This window comes from Folsomia candida, unplaced genomic scaffold, assembly GCF_002217175.1.
Source record: "Folsomia candida strain VU population unplaced genomic scaffold, ASM221717v1 Fcan01_Sc011, whole genome shotgun sequence".
NCBI classification, from domain to species: domain Eukaryota; kingdom Metazoa; phylum Arthropoda; class Collembola; order Entomobryomorpha; family Isotomidae; genus Folsomia; species Folsomia candida.
In genome coordinates, this window is record NW_019091203.1 from 2,502,356 (window position 1) to 2,523,689 (window position 21,334).

Below are 21,334 nucleotides of genomic sequence, written 5' to 3' on the forward strand. Positions count from 1 at the left end.
CATTACGCTACTTGGCTTGATTTCATATTACACAATGTCCTCGATAATATCCGTGTGAAAAGTTTTATGTACTTGCATTCATTAATGGGTTCTGTTTTCTCTGATTAGTGCGAATTTAACAGGATAAAATTAGTGTTTATGTATGTCGCGGTGTATGTATGAGGTACCCACATATTTAGAATTTGTCAAAATATTGTATTTCAACCTTGACAAGCGCTATTTTAATCTAGCGAAGGAGGAATACCTTCATTCCCTAGCCTTGAGTAATTTGTCCCTTTGTGCGACCTTTTATGACCATCTTGACCTGGAGGGATGTGACCAGTGCCTCCAAATCTGGTTGGTATATTTCAGTTCTTTGAATTTCGCCGCGGTCACGATTTTAGCGCTCAAACCTGTCAGGCCTTGCCACACCGAATAAAAAATATTAGAATCTCCAAAAAAATTATCCATGAAATTTTAGTTTTGGCCTCGCATTTAAAGTGCTTAAAAAATCTGACCTTTGACCGGGCGGTGATTTGAAAAATGGGCGGCGAGGGGTTATTCACCAATGAGTTTATGCAACTATGTATGTGCAGCGTTTCAAAGCTCCTAAGTGCACTGGATCATATCAAAAGTACAAATATGAAAATAACGGATACTTTTGGGGACCGGTTGTACATAAGTTAAACTAATTACTCAACTAATATCCTTCTTTAAATTGCTAGTTAGCTTGTTAATTAATAGCTGTGAATATGTCTTAAAAGCCCTAATTGTATTTCGTGGTTTAGTTTCTCCTCTAGTTTTTTTAAGAATTTAAATATGTAATACATTCTAATTTTATGTTATTTGAAAAATACAGTTTCGAAGTTTACAGGCCTTGCATTTGCACAATTACACACTTAAAGCTTACGTATTGGTTATCGGTAGGATCCTCTACATATTTATATATCAATTCATATGAATATATGTATTTTGAACATGTGTATATGTGTATGTAAATAACTAGATACATATGTATCTATCTTAAATACCTATGTGAATAATTGTGCACCAGATTTTGTCCTTTGAGAGAATGATATTGCCAAATATCAAGTGATAAAATAAATTCCATATTGATAAGAGAATAGATCTAAATATCATCACTTTGACGTACATATACATGCATATATAATTACTGCGATTAATACCAACAAAATTCTTTCCATCGTCATCGCACATATCGTGAATCGGACGAGCGGCTAATGAATGTTGTAGTCTACAACTTGTAGATCATGATTGCAATGCAAACTGAATTGATATCTCAATTAACACCCATTGTTGATTAGATTACGTTAATTAAGCAGTCATAAAGAGGACGAAAGAGGACGATGAATCAAGATCAGTACCTCATTTGGCATTCAACTGATGAGCTTAATTTTGGCGTAATAACTCCAAACCGATCCAGCTCTTAAATCCGTGTTGCCCGTTTAAAGAAATGCTTCCACGAGCTCTTTCCTCGAAACGTTTGATTTGTTCGCATTGTAACGTAGACACCAAATTTTACGTACTCCAATCCTGCAATCATGCGCTCTGCGAACCGTGCTGGGTAAGGATAAAAACTGCTCCGGCAAAGTCCAAGGGATTCTCGTCGCAGTGCCCGAAGGATCGTACGCCTTTACCAATGTCTAAGCTGGGTAGCCTGACCCACGATGATTTCCATTATTTACCAGTACTCAAACTGGGTAGTGAAGGAGGAAATGCAGAATTAGCGGAAAACGAGGTAATCCTGAATATATTTGATGAAAAATAAACCGTTGCAACGTTAGAAGTAGCTCACCCTGTAATAAGTACTTATAAAAGTGACAGAATAAGAATATGTCGTCGAAAAAGCCGAGATTATGGCCAAGGTATGTGGCTATTTTCCCCGCTTATTTGCCAACATTGGTGTAAAATTACATAAAAATTATGTATGCACTGTTCCCTCTTATTTTGCACCGTTGGTACAGAATTTTATGTACCAACTTATGCTGTCATTACAGGATGAGCTACATAGATACTTCTAAAGTTACAACGGTTTATGATTTTTCCACGAAATGAATATGGTTTTATGGTTAACATTTTATATAAGTTCTAACGATAGCTCGGATTCATTAATTGACGACCCTGTCCACGTCATTAAGGTCGAGAGTGGAGATGTTGTCTCTCCACTCGAAACGACACTACTTTACAAATTTCAAGACGGTCGGAGCTACAAGTTTTTTAGACACATTTTTTCAACTCAGCGTTAGCCGGTCGTCTGGACCTAATTTTTTTATGGTGGAGAAATCTAAAATTACGTTATAATTTATGAAATTTGTATTGCAGACTATAGGTTGCAGAATGTTCTAGTGTTTTGAAGTTACCATTAGAAGCATGTAAAATTCAAATTTTGAAAATTTTGAAAATTTTAAAACTTAGTTTGTGGTGCTCACAGCACACAGTGTAATATAATGCCAGGGCAGGTCCCAAAAGTCCCTAGGGGTGGAACCCGAAATGTATATGCATATGCGTAATCAGGGGGACTCAATAGACGCATGCCAAAATTGACTTGTAAGTGCCCTGAAATTATTTCCCACCCATTTTAATTTCTACCCAATTGTATTGTGATGCTTTTAAAGGTGTGCCGTGGGTGCCCGAGCCACGAAATGACCCCAACTGGCTTGCCCAACATCAGTCTTATGTCCAAACAATGATCAACAGTAATGGAACGATCAGAGCAATTTTCCTAGGAGCTTCTATTACTGATTGGTGGCCGGATGATCTTTTTCTTCGTCATTTTTCTACATATGGAGCTGTCAATTATGGCATTTCCGGTACTATTTACATATATTTAGTATTGAGAGCTTTCTATTATTAAAGAATCATAACCGTTTATAAAAATATAAATTACAATATTTTAAAACCAGGCGATGGAGTCGAGCACGCATTTTGGAGAATTCAAAACGGAGAAGTAGATGGACTCCAGGATTCATTGAAACTCATTGTTTTCGCCGATTGCGGATCAAACAGCGCTGGTTCTTATAACGCTGAAGAAATTTCGCGTGGTTACACTGCGACGTTGAACTGGATTCGACAAGCACTCCCAAACACTCGAGTCCTTCTCATGGGTCCTCTCCAATAAACATGGAGGTACGGTGGATCCGGTTGGAAAGCCTAGAATGGTGAAATCCTGAATTAATGTTGGCTTGCCATTTATGGTCACCGTAAAAGCAATTATCGATGTTTTCGCACTTATTTCTGGAATATAAAATGGATTTCCTAGTTTGGCCGTTATATATAGCATAAATCCTAAATCATTAAATTAATCTGTTTTTCCTCTTTTTCTTCGACACAAATTTGGTGAAAATTCATGAAAGCAAATAATTTTAGAAAATAGATTCTGAGGCTTCGCTCACTTTTTCGCGAATAAATAGAAGAATAAAAAACATTCAATTAAGATTTGTATTTAATAGAGACAGATTTGACTTTAAATAAGAGTAACATTTCATGACTATTTAGTAGTTCAAATATACCAACTTCAATTGTTAGAATATACGTTTTACAACATTTGATTACTTTCTTTTTCCGAGGACATAGTTGCGGTTGTAAGCTGGAAGATCATCCAAGAACGTGTCTAGCTGTGTAACGATGGCAGGCATTTGATAACGTAAATCTATTTCACACTCATCTGTAGCTAGAATTTTGATGGAGTCGTAGTGTCGACGAGCGGCTCCCTTTACTTGATTGGCGACACCCTTCCCCACTGCAGGAATTTCAAGAGAAACGGCACTTGTACAGTCGATCCTATTTCCTTTGTACCATTCTTTTCTTGCACTTCCGCATGCTCTCACCCACTCCGGATACGAGTCCGGATCTGTACAGGCTCTTTCAATTTCCTTCCATAATAGCCGGCAAACCTCAGGGAGGTTTGCGAACTTTGATATTCCTATTGACACATTGTACGGTACGTCATTCTTATCTATCCAGTTTACTTTGAACAGGTTAAATGTAAATCCTTCATTCTCTGTAAATTGCACGCGTAATTACCATATATTTTATACAAACGTGTGAAATATAATTTACTCCCTACCTGTGATGTCGATGGATTTAAAAAGCCGAAATTGTATTACTTTCTGAGAAGGAGAATATAAAACTTGTTGTCCGGTTGGCGTGTAATGACCCAGACGAGTATGGTTGTACAGCCTACTGAAACTAAGTTTCATTTTGCAATCGGCGCAATCGTGCTTTATTTCTGCAATAATGAGTAAGTAATCATTGATCATTGTGAAGTAGTAGTTGTGAAACGTAATTGCTATCTTACCAAAATGAAAGGCTGAGATGTGAATCAGAAGGTTCTCACGACGTGCATACATTGTTTGACATTTTCGGCATTTCCAACAATTCAATTTTAAATGAACTGACAGAAAATGTTTTCTAGCGTGTCCCAAATGATTAAACATGGATGAGCAATCCGTGGTACATTGAACGGAGTCAAGAGATTTGTTTTTTCTGTTTTGTAGTAGTGTCCTCATGGCTTCAATGGCTTGATCCAAGGAATCATTGTGTGGTTCAACATATTCAATGTAGTCGTCTACTTTTCCTAAGATTTGTATTTCCTCCGAATTTAAGATTTCTTGAATCTACATAATAATCAAAGTTGATCCTGATAATTGCGTGATACATTATAACCATTTACTTAGTTTAAAACCTTATTTAACTCTTCGTGGACAACATTGTTCCTGACCCTCTTTGTTGCACCATTAGCACTATTTAGCTTTTGTTTGAACTGGGTCACACGTTGGATAACAGCGTCAATCTTCCACTCGTTTAGGTTAGTCTACACATGAAATTGTACAAGTTAATTTGAACAAATTCAATAAACTTGACTTTACAACACACCTTTGCATTTTCTATCATGTCATCAACATCCATCCGATCTTCATCATCAACGTTTAATGCTCCATCATCTGTAATTAAAAATATATGTTCATGCATTCATACTGTTTATACATGCATTTGAAGTTTTAGATTGCTGTACCGTTTTGAGTGTCATGAGATTCGATAACAAATGATGAGTTATTAGTGACAGTTTTTGGGCTGACTTGCTCGTGATGATGATTCTGTTTTCGTTGACTTTGAAACACACTCTGGGAAAATTTGTATGCCGCCTGGTTACTTGCAGAGGTGGTGGAGTCATCGTTCTGCTTAAAAACGGGAACAGAGTATGTAATTTTAAAAGTTACATCATTATATTTGCGTAAACAGTGCACACTGACACAGTGTGAGCTGACCTTGAGTATTGAAGTTGACGTCAACTGTCGATGACTCTTGTCCTGGTCGTCATTGCCTTCATCAGATTGATATTCGTAAACTGGAGCTGGAGTTTGGCTTGCCCTTTTCCGATGACAGCATAGGACTAGATTTACAGTAATTTTATTTTATGAAAAGATGAATTGTAAATTCGTATGTGAAAATTGTTTTTTACAGTTTACCTCCTCCTTTTTGTTTAGTTTACGGCGCTTAACATCAGCAGGTTTGCTGGCTGGACTCTGATGACCGTGACGCAGTCCCACCTTTTTATCTGCATTCGAATACCGTTGCTGAAACAATAAGTTATTAGTATAAATATTTACGTAAACATATTTTACTGGACTGCCGTGTAGATTCTTCAACAGAAATAAACATGAAATTTACCAATGGTCGGCTTTTTCTATCTTTCGATTTATCCTCGCGATTCAGTAATTCTGTTTGATTATAGTTTTGAGACGAGTAATCCGAGTTTGTTTTCGATTTCCAGCTTCTGGAACTCTTTGGCTCATCTTCATCCTCGTCAGGAAATAAGAGATTCTGCAGTGGACGGAAGTGGAAGCTCCGTATTCCTTCACTCGTTCTCTGTGGGTGACAAATAATTAAATTATGATTTAATGCGGTTAGTAATCATTTACTTTATTTAATTATCTACTTTATGTTAATATTACTCGTAAATAAAATACAACGTCTTGTTTGAATTGTTTTAAATACAGAATTATACATTATTATGAGTTTCATGAATGAATAGATTAAATATTTACGTAAACTAATTAATTATAAAATGAAATTTGTCACCTTTGTCTCCAAGCTTTTTCTTTTCGTGTTGCCGTCTGCGTCAAAGGACTCTGCCGACTCTTGTGTTTCGTGCATGATCAGAGAGGCCGGCTTTTGACGAGGTCTTTCAGCAGCCGCAGAAATTTCCAAAAGATCCTCCTAATAATTCAATAACATTAACTTGGTATCAAGTAATTCTAATGTTAAACTAATATATTCAAATAAACTATCATTTAAAGAAAAAGAACTGCTGACTGTTAATTACCTCCAAATCCAGAAAATAGTCTTCCTCCATTTCATCCGATAACATGTCCGCATACAAAGAGCCAGTCGCAGCTTGCTGAAATTGAGGCATTAATTGCAAGAATTAATTAGGACAGCGGTCGAGGATAATTAATTTCCTGGACAATTTAGCCTTCCCATTTCTACGACCTGACTTTCTTACCTCGTTATTGTGGCTTCCGCCGCCTTTCCTCTTTTCGGTTTTCATGACCAAACTCCAAGGTCAACTCAACCACTCCCAGTGTTTGACACTCCACTGTTGTAAATTGATCACTGGGATTTCAAAACAATTTCGATTAGTTGACGTAGAAAAAACAACTCTCTGACATTCTTGCTTGTTTGAGCTGGAGAGGAGACTTGGGTAGTGCTTTGGTTTCTCTCACACAAAGACGTGTTTTAACTTGTATTTATTCAGGTTCAGAATTGATACAATTATTTTTTTTACTTTTTGATGTTGTTAAACTTAACTTGTTATATTATGATGACTATAATATTTACGTAAACTTTAATTAAAATTAATACAGTGACTATTTAAAAAAAATGAAATACTTGACGTAAACTTTGATATGCTTGCTCGCCCGACTCCAACCACCAGTCCAGCTAGCATGCAAACTACCAAGCCTGACTGGAATTTGTTTGTATAAAAAATGAAATTTTTCTCCAAAAATTAGTATACATATGTATGCTTCGACGTATTATTCAACGAATTTAAGCATATATTCTTACTACGCATTGTCAATGTTGCCTTGTGCGTTATGAATTATGAAGTAGGGAAAGTGGTAGGCAAATTGTCGTATAAAAATGTTGATGACACGATCTTCAGCACTATAAAAATGTATGACACAGACTAGGACTTTATAACAGACTTATAAAGGCTAATTGTAATTTCTCCTCTGGTGGGTTGAACGGTTGCAAAATTATTTTTTAAGCTCATGCGCATAACTATGAAAAATTTTAATTTCGCTCTGCATATGTACACGATGAAGATTGACATCATGGAAAATGGGAAAAAGCTTCCGGTAATGGTTTGGTTCAACCCAGGCGGATTGACGTTTGGGAAAGCTGACTTTGACCCAAAATTTTTTATGGACGAAGATATAGTTTTAATAACAGGATGGGAGCATTTGGTAGTTACAAATAAATTCAAAATATTTTATGTTATAACGTAATAAACGAAATTTTTAAAAAAAACATTCAGGATATTTGGACACCGGAGATGACGCAAGTTCGATAAATTTAGGATTAAACGACCAAGTAGTTGCTTCAATGGGTCCAAAAAACGGTCTCATGCCCAGGGACAACAATTTTACGGATCGCTGGATTCGACTAACCGACGTGAACATACGAATTTCAAAGTGGCAAGATCAAGCCAACCCTGGAACCTCTCCAGTGAGATATTTGGACCTGTGGACCCACTTTTCTCGCGAGTGGGGTGTGGTAGAACCCAATTTATTCCTAGACGACCAACTGCATCTTACTCGTGAAGGGTATGAAAAGTGGGTGGACGTCATTAACCCCTTGTTTCGAGAGATGATGGGAGTTTAAAATAATATTTAACGATTTTAAATTTTGTTTTTTTTTAGTTTAATTAAATTGTATCTACTTTATATTTATTGACAATTGTATCTTCGCGTCCAAAGAGGTTAAATTTCGAATGGAATCATAGAACCTTTTGCTGATTATGCAAAGACCAAGTTTATTCTCCATCCATCCTGGTAATTTATTTGCATGCTACACGTAAAATTTTATTTTCATGAATCGTACAAAGATATCAGTTATAATAGATACGAAATGAACGTACTATCAATTGTACCTGCTATAAATTTCACGTTATGAACCGTCGGGCACGTACATATTTTATGTCCACAAATGCTACAAAGATTTACTAATAAAGAAGATGCAAAATTGTTTGCACCCGTAACTTAAAAAAGAACTTTATGAAGGATAATTTTTCAACATTTTTTACTCTTTATTTTTTTCAAGTTGATTAATTAGTTTACGAAAAGACTACAAAATGCAAGTGTTATCTTCGTAACTCATCCTATGTTATTTTTATTTGTTGACAGGTTGAAATATCTCCAGGTCATTACGATCTCAAACCGTCAAAATTTTCTTCAGGCCAAGAAAACGGTGAATAGTTTGGTTCCTCCCATAAAATTGGAGAGTTTGGCCAATGCCGACCCTTGCAGAATGGGGTAACTCAAACCGCAGAGGTAAGGTCACGTCGTCACGACTCTATCGAGCTCCAGTTGTTGGAGCTGAGGGTGTAAAATGCAGCAAAAGACCGGATTTCTACTCATTGGATTTAATTTTATGGTCAGGTTTTTAATTACTTAATTTCGTCCGATAAGCGAGGTGGACTATTCGACAGGTTGGTTATGGATAGTAGAGTAAATCTTATAAAGGATAGATACCCCAAGCCTTCCACGGTTGAGGGAGACAATTATTGATCTTAAATTACAGGATTTTACAGATCCATTTCATAATTAATTTCAACGATGCATTTTATATTTTGTGTAAACAAAATATTCAGTTATGCATAATGATAAGCACGATGACTTATCCAATCCTTTACAGCATTAGATAAGCAAAGTTAAATTGACTTATGTTATCACCATTCCACTTGGATAAAATTCAGCTCAAACATCCTGCCTGACTGATCAACACAATAAATAAACCAAAACTATTCGTCATATTTATCTATTGTCCTCATTCAATTATTTAAGTCAGCCATCATTATAATTTGTCTTCTTAACTGCGCGTCGTCAGAACAAAGTTAAGAGACGATAATATTGCATAGTTAAGAAATAATAATAATGGCGGAACCAGTAAATTTAGAACACATCAAAGTACTCCTTCAAGGTAAGTAAACTCTTTAAAAAAAGTTGGTTATCTACGTTCATTCAACAAAATATATTTATACTTTTTTTCAAGACACCACATTTCTCAACGAATGGAAGCAAGTGAGCGACGCCTTAGGAATCCCAGCTCGGGATTTGTTCTCCATGAACAGCAAGCTCAACAGCGGCAATGCGACAATGTACGATGTTATCCAATGGATGCTTGAAACGTGGCGGGGTCGAAATGGGAACGACGTGGCAACGGTCGCAAAGCTTATTTCTGTTTTAGAGAGCGAAGATTTACGAAATGCTGCTGGTATGTATACTTACACATATAATTAATTATGTATATGCTATAATGCAAAATTCAAGAGAATATAAAATTTTACAGACCTTTTGAAGGACTTTTCGAAACGAAGTGCTGCATCCACCCCGCAAACCAGGCCTATTCCAATAGAAATGTCCACCCAAGATAATGCTGCATCTGAGGGGATGCAACAGCGAAATCTTGTCGTACTTGAACGCCTGGATCAAGGGACCTTGAGCGAGGTCTTCAAAGTGCGCAGCATTTTTGATAACAAGGAATACGCAATCAAACGGATTTCGGTGGGTCAATTTCTCTTACTCACGAAAACTTCTGGAGCGGCCGATGCTTTCGAATTTTTTTCAAAATTTATGCGAGAAGTATTGGTCATGGCGAAATTGCCAGAACATCCAAACATTGTTGCCTATCGAGAAGCCTGGTTTGAAGGCACGTTACAACAAACATTAACTGAATGGCTACGACGACCTGAATGTAAGACACAATTTGCTCTTTCAATGTATATTCGACACCTTTTATGACACGAACATGATGCATATTATGAAGCTAAATTAATTTAATCTTATTGATTAGCCATGCCACCACCAACTCCTGTTCTAAAAGATGCCCCTGTAAGTGTGCTCGTGAATTATTACGACTTTAATATTCGTTCGTCCTAAACAGCGATAGACACAGTAATAATTTCAGAAATATTTAGAAACGTCAAATCGTTGTCACTGAAGCGGAGAAGAATACCTTCATGTGCATAAAAATGGAACTAATGGACACCAATCTTAGCCAGTGGTAAAGATTGGTGTCCATTAGTTCCATTTTTATGCACATGAAGGTATTCTTCTCCGCTTCAGTGACAACGATTTGACGTTTCTAAATATTTCTGAAATTATTACTGTGTCTATCGCTGTTTAGGACGAACGAATATTAAAGTCGTAATAATTCACGAGCACACTTACAGGGGCATCTTTTAGAACAGGAGTTGGTGGTGGCATGGCTAATCAATAAGATTAAATTAATTTAGCTTCATAATATGCATCATGTTCGTGTCATAAAAGGTGTCGAATATACATTGAAAGAGCAAATTGTGTCTTACATTCAGGTCGTCGTAGCCATTCAGTTAATGTTTGTTGTAACGTGCCTTCAAACCAGGCTTCTCGATAGGCAACAATGTTTGGATGTTCTGGCAATTTCGCCATGACCAATACTTAGAATGTTTGTTCTGTTCTGGTTTTATAGTTTACGTTCGCTAAACTCAGAAAAACTTTTCAAATCGGACTTTTACAAAAAGGCGCAGATAGACGTTTTTCAAGGAATTTTGAAATTGGATAACCGCCAAGTGAGCAGGTTCCCGACGGCCATTTTTGTAGCGGCCTGTAGTACTACCCCATATGTATTAAAGAACGTTAATAACTCGCCAGGGTGGCTGATCTAAAAAAAGTTGCGCCCCTTCAAAATTTCCAAAATACGCATGTTTTTGGTTATATTCACGGCTTTATCTTGGCCAAAAAATTTTTTAAATTCAAAACATTTTGGATTTGGAGTCAGTATGAGTTACTGATTCCGAAAATATAAAAATTTCAGGGACCACACCCCCTGGGGGCTAACTCCTCCCACAGGGGGTGTGGTCACTAAAAATTTTGGCATGCGCCTATTGAGTCCCCCTGATTACACATATGCATATACAGTTCGGGTTACACCCCTAGGGACTTTTGGGACCTGCCCTGGCATTATATTACACTGTGCAGCAGCTTCTAGGTTTGCAGAAACCTTCCCAACACAATGTGAACCTCAGTTTATCAAATGCAATTTTTGTTTTAATTTTTCTTAAAATTTAATTTCTCCACCTTTCTTTTTAATTTCAAAAATAGAATTTCCATTTTTTCACTAATTAGTTTATGGTAAAATTAGCTTTTGAAAAGCATGGTAATGAGTGAATCATATGCAGGAAGAAGATAAGGAAAACTCATTGAATTTTTGAAAAGCCAATTGAACCATGAATGAGAAACAAGTTGCGAGCTGGCCGGAATCGAACCGGCAACCTTTCGGTCTGATCACTACCGAGTTACCACTTTCCCCACAAAGTCCTGTGAATGGCTGATGCTTATTTTTTTAGGACGGGAGGGACATTTATCCTCTTCACCCCGTCTCAAGGCATTGAATCGTAAATTTAGAAAGGAGAAACCGCTGATGGGAATGTAAAAAAATGTAAATCGATGCTTATGCTGATGCTTATTAATGTTACAAAAATAAGCATCAGCCATTCACACGGCTTTGTGGGAAAAGTGTTAACTCGGTAGTGATCAGACCGAAAAGTTGTCAGTTCGATTCCTGCCAGCTCGCAACTTTTTTCCCATTCATTCAATTAGCTTATGGTAAAATTAGCCCTAAAATCTGAGGAGAGACCCTCTACATGTCATCTTCAGATCTTGATGCCCTTTGCATATGTTGGAGTACCCTATGAGTCTACTAAAACCCCCAAGTGGTTTGATGCCATAGCCCCATTTGCGCCCGCCACACCCGCTCAAACGTGTAAAAAACACGAAAAAATCCGTTTTCATGTACTTCAGCTCCCACCAGAAATCCAATTTTGCTCGAGTTCCCATAAAATTTACATTCTCGTGATCCCAGATACCCGTGTGATCATATCTAACAGCAATCTCAACTTTTTTGAAATTTTGAATTTTTTCGATGAGCGTATCTGGGACCACAAAAATGTAAATTTTATGAAAATCTGAGCAAAATTGGATTTTTTGTGACAGTTAAAGTAGATGAAAACAATGCTTTTTTCGTGTTTTTTATACCTTTGAGTTGTTGTAGCGGGCGCCAATGGGGCCATCGCATCAAACCACTTCAGGGTGTTAGTTGACTCATAATGTATGTACTCCAACATATGCAAAGGGCATCAAGATCTGAAGATGACATGTAGAGGGTCTCTCCTCCTGAAACGTGGCCCACAATGCATGAGTGACAGAGTCTAATATCCATTTACAATTTAAATAACTGGCCTGAATTTTTTAAACAATAAGGAAATTTATTAATAGTTTGGAATTTTTGTTAAATATGTACATAGGTACGATGTCCTAAATGCTTAAAGGTGACAAAAGTCGGTATGGACTCGGAAATGGAGTGGTTCCAGACTAGATGTGAACCCTGTGATTATATTTTCTGCTCCAATTGCCGTAAAGATTTTCATGGTTTTTCGGAATGTGACGTCAAATCTGGTACGAGCAGCGGCATTGCTTCCATTTCAGACAGATTTTCTCAAACCAGATTGCAGGTGAAAAGTGACAATGTGCATCCGGTAAGTGCCAATTAAGGTTAAACATGTATCATTTAATTGTTTGGAGGTTTCTACCCTTTATTTTTTGAGCAATAGTGATTTGATATTAAACTAGCAACACATACAAGAGGAAAACCAGACCAAGCGTTCCATAAAAGCATTTTCCGTATTTCGCGAGATAAAGTGTTAAACTCGGGTTCTGGTGGGTAGCCAGCACCATCGCGCGTCAGTGGCGTATCCTTCGCACTTTGTCGCGCTCACTCAATCATGCGCTTCATTTAATTATCTACACTGGGTTAAATGTTGGCTTATCAAAATACAAAAAACTTACATGTTGGTACATCATTAGCCCTCGTTTGTTACGGCACTTGCCGTATAAGACCCTCCCTCAGAAACTTTGACCCCAAAAATCTCATGGTCCCAGCGTTTCCCTTCGGGCAACAAAAGCTGAAAATGTAGCTCTTCCCAAGTAGAAAAATCTGGCCTTTTGTTGCCCGAAGGGAAACGCTGGGACCATGAGATTTTTAAAGATTTATGTGTAGGTCAAAAAACCGCCAATTTTCGAATTTTGAAACTCTTGATGCATCAAAATGTTCGTATTCAAGGGGGAAGTCAAATTGCAAATGCAAGTATAGGTCTAACTCTTGTCCTACAGGATGTACATTGGCTTTCTCATTTTTTCCAATTTTCTTCCTATATTTTTATAGGGGGTGTGGTGGGACATTATTAAAGAAATGTTATGTTACATTTATCCTTGTATCCACAATATCACTTGCAATGTTTTGTATTTAATTCGATGAAATCGACGCGAACGGGTATGGAACATATCGGTCATTTTACCTCACAAACCTTATCAAATTTAGGGTTTTAGCGTCAATTGAAAAATTCAATAACATATCATCAGACTAAAACTATAAACTAGTGAAACTAGGTTTGACAGCATTTCTAACTATAAGTTAATCATTGGTTTACTGCCGCAAAGAATAATAAATGTCATAAATGCTTCCACGAACAAATAAATTATAAAAGTATTTCTAGTCGTACAAAACCAAATTTGGACGAGTTTTAGACAAAACGCGAGATTTAAAAAAAATCACATAATTTGACATTTACTTCTAAAACTGATTAAGCGCGCCCCCCGATATTATTACGGATTACCGATCTACTCAATATTACGCATATTTTAAGCCATCAAACTCGAAAATCATAGAAAGTCGAAAAAATACGATCTCATTGTGTATAAATATATATATAAATATAGGTTATCTACTCTTAAGTTGGACTGAGATCCACGACCTGTGGAATTCGACCTGCTCAGAAGTTTTTTATAAAACCTTTTAAGTAGTGTAGGTAGGAACCATGCCAACTAGTTTTTGCTGCGGAGGACTTATTTTTCTTCATTCTTCGCCACCAAACCTACTTTCCGCACCAAAACTCAAATTTGCGGTTTTCCACTAGCTTCCGAAATGTCCTTGTTGATTTTTTGCTATTAACGTTCGAATCCTACCACGTTGTTCGCCTTGGGGCGAAGGTTGGAGTGCGTTCTTTTGCAAAAGACTCAAATTTTTTCAATTTCTCGCAAAAAGAGACATTAGAGATGCCAGTAAGCCGGCTTATTGAGTTGTGAGTCAGAACAAGCCGGCTTATTGAGTTGTGAGTCGAAGCAAGCCGAGTCAGAAGCAAGCCGGCTTGTTTCGACTCACAACTCAATAAGCCGGCTTGGCTTGACTCGACTCATTAAGCCGAATGAGTCGAGTCTGCTTATGGACATGCTTTCTGGTTGAAATAAATGGATATTAAATAATTATGTATAACCAAAATAACATTTAGAACAATAAAAGCTGACTTTTAAAATGTTAAACATCCAAATGAAATCAATACTAAACTTACACATAGTAATATCAATTTATGATAAACTCCACAATTACATACATATGTATGTAAATATAGTAATTTGTGTGATTAAATGCAGCACGTATCAACTGAAACTGCAACCATTGTCACACTCACAGTTAAAAATAAATATTTCCTTGTTCAATTATGGTAAGGTAGTTTAATAAAATAAAATAAATTCAGTAAATTTGCACATTTAAAAAACCTACGAAATTTTTAAAATTTTATGATGTCAATAAAAATAAAACAGCTGAGTTTATAGTAGATTATCAATATTAGTCTCAATTTAAATTTTTGATTGTGAAAAATCAAAAATGGAATAATAATTTATATAGTTAATAATTGAAGTGCAAATAACATGTCAATACAAGTGGAGCGGAGTAAATATATCTGTACATACGTGTGTAAGCAGGAGGAGGCGGAGCCAGCGGCTTATTGAGTCAAGCCAAGTCCAACTCATTCCAACTCACAACTCAATAAGCCGGCTTATTGAGTCAGCGGCTTACTTGAGGTCAACTCAACTCAGCTTGACTCAACTCAACTCGATAAGCCGATTCAAGCCAAGCCGAGTTGGCAACTCTAAGAGACATTTAGAGGGTTTTCAGTTTTAAGGCCACCTGACTCAATGTATGTAAGCCTTGCTTGGAATTTTACAGGGAATTAAGATCTCATGTACAACTTCTGTTGATAATCTACCCTCACTGGGTTGCCTGATTGAAAAAATGTGCTTTTCGAAGTCTTTGAAGCTTCCAGATCGACGTGGGTATCTTCATCATTGATGAAAATTTTTCATGACATTTGTCGACTCGTTTTTTTGCAACTTTTTTACACCCTGGTTTTTCGGCCCTGAACATTTTTTCAGAGACTTGGTTTGATTTTTTCTGTATTCCCCAGTTTATGTACTTGAATGCCGCACGACACACATTTTGAGATTTTCAGTTCCTGAGCATCCGGAGGACTTGATCTGGAAGGATTCGTGGTAAAGAGTTTTTCTATGGCTTCCACTTTTTGATGGGTGGCTATGACGAGTGGTGGCCTCGAGTGTTTTTTTAATTTTACTTTTTGTCATCTGAAGACATCGAAATATAAAGGTCGATTGTCGTTTTGTGACGTGTTTCCGTTTTCAAGCACTGCCACGTCTTGTTCGGGTTAAGACAAGCAGGGATTTTGTGGTTGTGAAAAACTCGATTCGCCAGGTTTTCACTTTCACAGCGATTGCTAATAAACGTCGCAATTTTAACAAAAAATGCTTTACACCAGCTCGTAGCCCATACAATTATGTCCCGAAAAATTAAATTCATAAATGACAATCTCCACTACCTGCGCCGAATAGCGTAAGCTCCCTCGGTCTAACTTAAGAGTAGATGTACCTTACATATCTATCCATTAAAATTATTGGATCATCTCAACATAATAAATTCCTAGATTTCACACGGGTGAATATGCAAAATATGCGCAAAAAAATGAGAATATCTAACTGGGAATTTTGTGCATATTTTGGCTTTTTCTGAAAAATTGTCATTGTGAAAGCTATGAAATTTTATGCAAAGATGATCTACTCATTAATATGTATATGATGCATACCATACAAAAAATTAAAAATGATCCGTTCAATATTTGAGTAACGGCTCGATATTTCATATCGCAAAGTTAAGGTGGAATAGCATGCTGGCTGATGCGGGTGTTGAGTTTGAAAATTTGTTGTCTCAACTTTCCCTTCCTCCATGTATTTAAATGGCGATTTTGAAACATGTTCATCGCCGTTCGTTTTTTACAATATGCAGATATCAAAATCAAAATTTTTATCTCCTAACTTTGTAAGCCTGAAAATTACTGATTTTTAGGTGCATTATTATCTTCATATTGCAAAAAACGAACGGGGATGAATAAGCTTCAAAATCGCCATTTGAATACATGGAAGAAGGGAAAGTTGAGACAACAAATTTTCAAACTCAACACCCGCATCCAATGCCACGTTGAATAAACATATTTGTTACAATTATTGGCTGAGAATTAAGGGTAAAAATATCGGCTGCGGCCGATATTTCACCGACGCGGAGCTCTGATTCCGATTCATGCACCGGTACTGTACAATGTACATGTACTTCAACAAGCGTCAAGAATAATAAATAAACAAGACAATTGTTAACTAAGTAAGAATGCCAAAATTGTGAAGTGGGCTGTTTCCCGAAAACTTCGTTGTTCGTGGAACTTGTAACCTAACAGGAATTCGCAAAAGCTAGATGTGTCCAATCTAGGGCATGCAATACCGGTATTCGAGTACCGGTATTCACCGGCATTACCGAATACCGAATACCGGTATTGACGAGCTCAATACCGGTATTCAAGTTAAAAATTTGGCATATTGATACCGTCTTTCAGTCAGGCAAATTCAAATGTTTGGCAGATAAAAATTATGGGAAATTTATCACGCACACGGAACATACGTTTAACTTTATTTGTGAATATTCTGGAACAGTTAGTTTTAAAGTTTCCGAAAATTTTCAAAAAATACTTGAGAAATTGACACCTCGATAACTTATAATATTAAATAAGATGTTTATTCATGTAAATGGTCGTGTATAAAAATTTCTAAAAAGTTCAAAATCCGGGTAAACCATTTTATGTACGTGTACAAGACCCATAAAAGACCTGCGTATCTGCAGAAATCATACAAAAAGATACGAAATTTTAAATAGCCGAATCATTATTGTTAAGAAGATACAACCCCCAGAAATGCTTCACCGATACCGTAATCTGATAATTCGAATGAGTCAACTAACAACCATTTTACGACACAAGCAGAAATTTTTAAATTCACGGAAAATATCTTTTGCATATTTGAGTAATTTTACATACACACGAAATGTATTTTCAGATAATGTTAAAATTTTAGAGTTTTTGGAAATTTTCGTGCATGTACGTGTTTCATGTACTTGCTTAGGTATGTAGAAAACTTGATGAATTTGTAAAAGTTGCGACCTAAGGATCCAATAGAGTGGGCATAGCAGATAATTCATAGTTAAAAATTTGAACCAGTAGCTGATTTGATTTGATTTGAACCCACGTGAAATTGCTTGTCTTTGCCAAACACTGGAGCTTTGAACCTCATACCTACTACTGCCATATATTATGTCTCACGCATTCCGCTCACAAAAAACATCAGTAGCAGTTACGTTAGCCAGTTGTACTATTTTTTATTGAATTCCCCATGCAATTGTCTGTCAGAAACCATGTTCCGAAATTTTTTGTGATACAATTTGCTAAAATGACAGATCGGACAAATCGACGTGTTGCAATTTTTCAGAAACATTTTGGTAACCATAAAAATCCGGCATTTTTCAATAGCTCATTAAAAATCGGCACTAATCGCAAGATGGTCGACCGTACCATAAAATGATACACTAACATTGGCGGTGTTGATAACCGAAAACCGAGTTGAAGGGAACGGTTAAAAAGGTCACAAAAAATCCCGAAGGCGCGCAAAACCTGAATTCGGCCGAATTCATGCCACACCCTAAGAAAAATTTCCCTACAAATGAACGGGCTAAGTCAAACTACGTCCCAGTCCCCTAAACTCGACCTTGGACTTATGTCTTTAAGATGTGAAGAGAAACGCTTGCTAACTTTATGCCAAGTAAAAATAGAACTCTCAAAAGCCGAGCACTGCTCATGCGGTACGCGCTTGAAAATTGGAAATAAGTATTTTTAAAAGATAAGTAAACTTTGACAATTGAGGCCATATAAAATAAGCAAAAGCGCTGTGTCCACACCACACCAGTCCATATTATTCGTAAAATTTTTAAAAATAGTAATCGGGCCCACCATCCAGATTCTGTGATTTTTTTATTCGGAGTAGATTGGATTTGATCATAAAAGTGAATTTTCTTCTTCTGGGGGGAAATTTCTTGTCAAAAAATATTTTTTGAAGTCATCGAGTGAATAGGAGAACCACTTGACCACACCCTGTTAAAAAATAGCGACTGGACATTGAAGCAGGGCTCAGGACCTTCTGATAAGGCCAAACTCGTAAAAAGAGGGTAGAATTCCAAAATTTCTGACTCCATTTCGGATCAAGAACAAAATTCACTGTCGCCGAACCTCAAGCTTCTGGAATATGACATGTGGTCCAAACTGAAGCTAGATACATGTGCTAAACCCCACACAAGTTTGAAATCCGAGAAAAAATCTGTCGCTTAGAAATCAGACTAATATTCCTTGAAATGAGTGCGTACCGCAAGTGGGATTTTGATACCTAAACTTTTGGCTCTTGTAGCTTCGAAAGGAGGAAATTTGGAAAAGTGCCCAGTATATTTTGTAGGGAATTTAATGGGCTTTCTCGTGACATCGTTATTTTTTCAAAATTCGATAAACTGAGTCCACTACATTTATTTGTGTAGTGGTCAAAACTTATGGCAGTACTAGGTAGTTTGTTAAGGTACCACAAGAGAGTTGGCAAGGAATTATACCACTCACTTTGATACTAATTTTCTCAGAAATTACAGTAGGTAGAAATTTGGTTCAAATACAAATTTTGTAAAAAATATACTACTCTAAATTTTGGTAAATGTCCCTTTTTGCTGTTATTTATACTTACGTATTTATAGGCAAAATAGTCGAACATGATGAATTTTTTTTAAAACGTCCTACCGTCAAGACCATACGGAGCACAAATGTGACACGACTCCCACATCGTGCGAAATAGTTTTACATGGGGAGCATAATGGGTCTCATTTCCATATTGTTTTCCATACTTTTCGAAATAGTATTTCTACACTTGCCCCTCCCTATTATTTTATGTTTCTGAGGACAAAAATGGTTCACATCTCATTACCTGACACAAATGAGCCCACAAACCGATTATACACCCTGCAGAAATATATAATGACTCCAAATAACAATCATTATGACCTCAAAGTCCTCCCCCTCCATCTCGGGGAGCTCTTAAAAATACCCCAATGCCCTTGTTTCTATGCGGAGCTGTACTTTATGGCTTGACTCATGTTCTCTAAAAAATCATGTTGCTAAGTCCTTAAAAAAATTGAAATATTCAACCTCTTGTGGTACCTTAAGAGGTATATGACCAACCTTTTTTTCTTAGTGATTTGGAAGTGACATGTTATTACACATCAGCATTTAATGCCTTGCAGAGTTTTTGCTATGTATTGACTCGTATGATCATTTTCCATAACTTAATACATATTTAACATATATTGTCGGTAATACCGGTATTACCGAAGGTCCCAATACCGAAAATACCGAATACCGGTTTTGGAAAACTACCCCGGTATTGCATGCCCTAGTCCAAGCTATTAAAAGAAATTATAATTTTTTATGCAAATTTTTAAGTAAGCCCGAATGGCCCGGCCCCTTCGGGGCCCGGCCCTGGGGAAAGTACCCATCCCGCAGCTACTCACTTAGGCTCTGACTATGTATGTAAACAACGTTCCATTCTAAAAAAGTTGTATTCTTAGGAGGACAATCCCTCACCGACAGACTCACCGATTTTGATGCCCTTTGGATATATTGTAATACTAGCTGAGTGTAGCAAAAGTGAAGAAGGAATTGATTCCATTGCCTCATTTGCGCCCGCCACACCCACTCAAATAGGAATCATATGCAGAACTGTTCGCATTAAAAAATTTACCAAAAATTCACTTTTTATGATATTATGATAATTTTGCACTTTTTAAATCCCAGTTTTATCGTATCCGACATGAATTTCAATTTTTTTAAATTTTTTGAATGTTGTCGAAAATTTCCTGACAAGGGGAATGCCTTCGAAAAAATAAAAATTTCAAAAAAGATGAGCTTGCTATTGGATATGATAAAGCAATTAAGATTACAAAAATGCTTAAATTGTGAAAATCCGATCAAAATAGGATTTTTTGGTGATTTTTTAATGAACCAAAAGAAGGAATATTTACACCATTGAATGGGTGGGGCGCAAATGGGGCCATGGTATGAAATCCTTTCTCACTTTTGTTAGACTCACCTAGTACTCAAGGGCATCGAGATCGGTGAGGGGTCGTCCTCTTGTCTTCCTCAGTGAGGCTCGGGTTATCACTCTCGAAGCAAGGTCATTATAAATCATTGAATTATTTTAAAATTATTGCAATTAAATGTACTTATTAAATTACAAATTTTTGAATGAAATTAACAGGAGTAAATATTAACACAAGGTAATAATTGTCTAAGCTCAATGAATTCGTCTAAATTGCACATAAAATGACGTTCCTGATCTCCTTATTCATACTTATTTTTATTTTCCTTCAGCTTTTGATTAATTTTATAAACCCAAATGTGAGAATAGATACAGTATGTAACAAAAGTATAGCTACGATGACATATTTTTTATCTCGACATGATGCCGTAATATTTCAACTTTGAAACTCCGTACAAAAATGTCAAAACTATTTGCCGACAATTTCCTCGTCGCCGATTTTTAATGTCGCAGATAGGTCAAAGGTCAGGATTATTTTTCTAAAAAAATTTGAGGCGTCGAAAAAAAACTTCGTGGATAATTTTTTTGAAATCCGGTCCCTCTATATGCAAACGTATATTTCAGTTTTTTAATTTTCGCCAAGGCGGCGATTTTAGACCTCCAACCTGTCCTGGGCGAAAAATTCCTGTGGGCGCCAAAAAAATCGTACACGGTCCGAC

The 21,334-nt window shown here is 36.7% G+C and overlaps 2 protein-coding genes and 1 long non-coding RNA gene across 3 annotated transcripts; 2 read left to right on the forward strand and 1 right to left on the reverse strand.

Annotated features, from left to right (window-relative positions):
- The first annotated feature begins 1,386 nt into the window (after positions 1–1,386).
- On the forward strand, positions 1,387–5,537 carry LOC118436904 (platelet-activating factor acetylhydrolase IB subunit gamma-like). Its single transcript, XM_035855565.1, has 3 exons — positions 1,387–2,547; positions 2,616–2,810; positions 2,904–5,537. Exons 1-3 carry the CDS (start codon positions 2,532–2,534, stop codon positions 3,116–3,118), a joined length of 426 nt encoding a protein of 141 aa, XP_035711458.1. The 5' UTR covers positions 1,387–2,531; the 3' UTR covers positions 3,119–5,537.
- A 3,501-nt stretch (positions 5,538–9,038) lies between these two features.
- Positions 9,039–10,291, forward strand: LOC110854827. Its single transcript, XM_022103258.2, has 5 exons — positions 9,039–9,204; positions 9,277–9,498; positions 9,574–9,978; positions 10,078–10,115; positions 10,202–10,291. The coding sequence occupies exons 1-5, from the start codon at positions 9,159–9,161 to the stop codon at positions 10,289–10,291; spliced, it is 801 nt and encodes a 266-aa protein (XP_021958950.1). The 5' UTR covers positions 9,039–9,158.
- Positions 10,284–10,705, reverse strand: LOC110855054. Its single transcript, XR_002548409.2, has 3 exons — positions 10,592–10,705; positions 10,455–10,492; positions 10,284–10,368 (listed from the first exon to the last, which is right to left on the reverse strand). It is a non-coding gene; the product is annotated as an uncharacterized LOC110855054 (long non-coding RNA).
- Between the last annotated feature and the right edge of the window lie 10,629 nt (positions 10,706–21,334).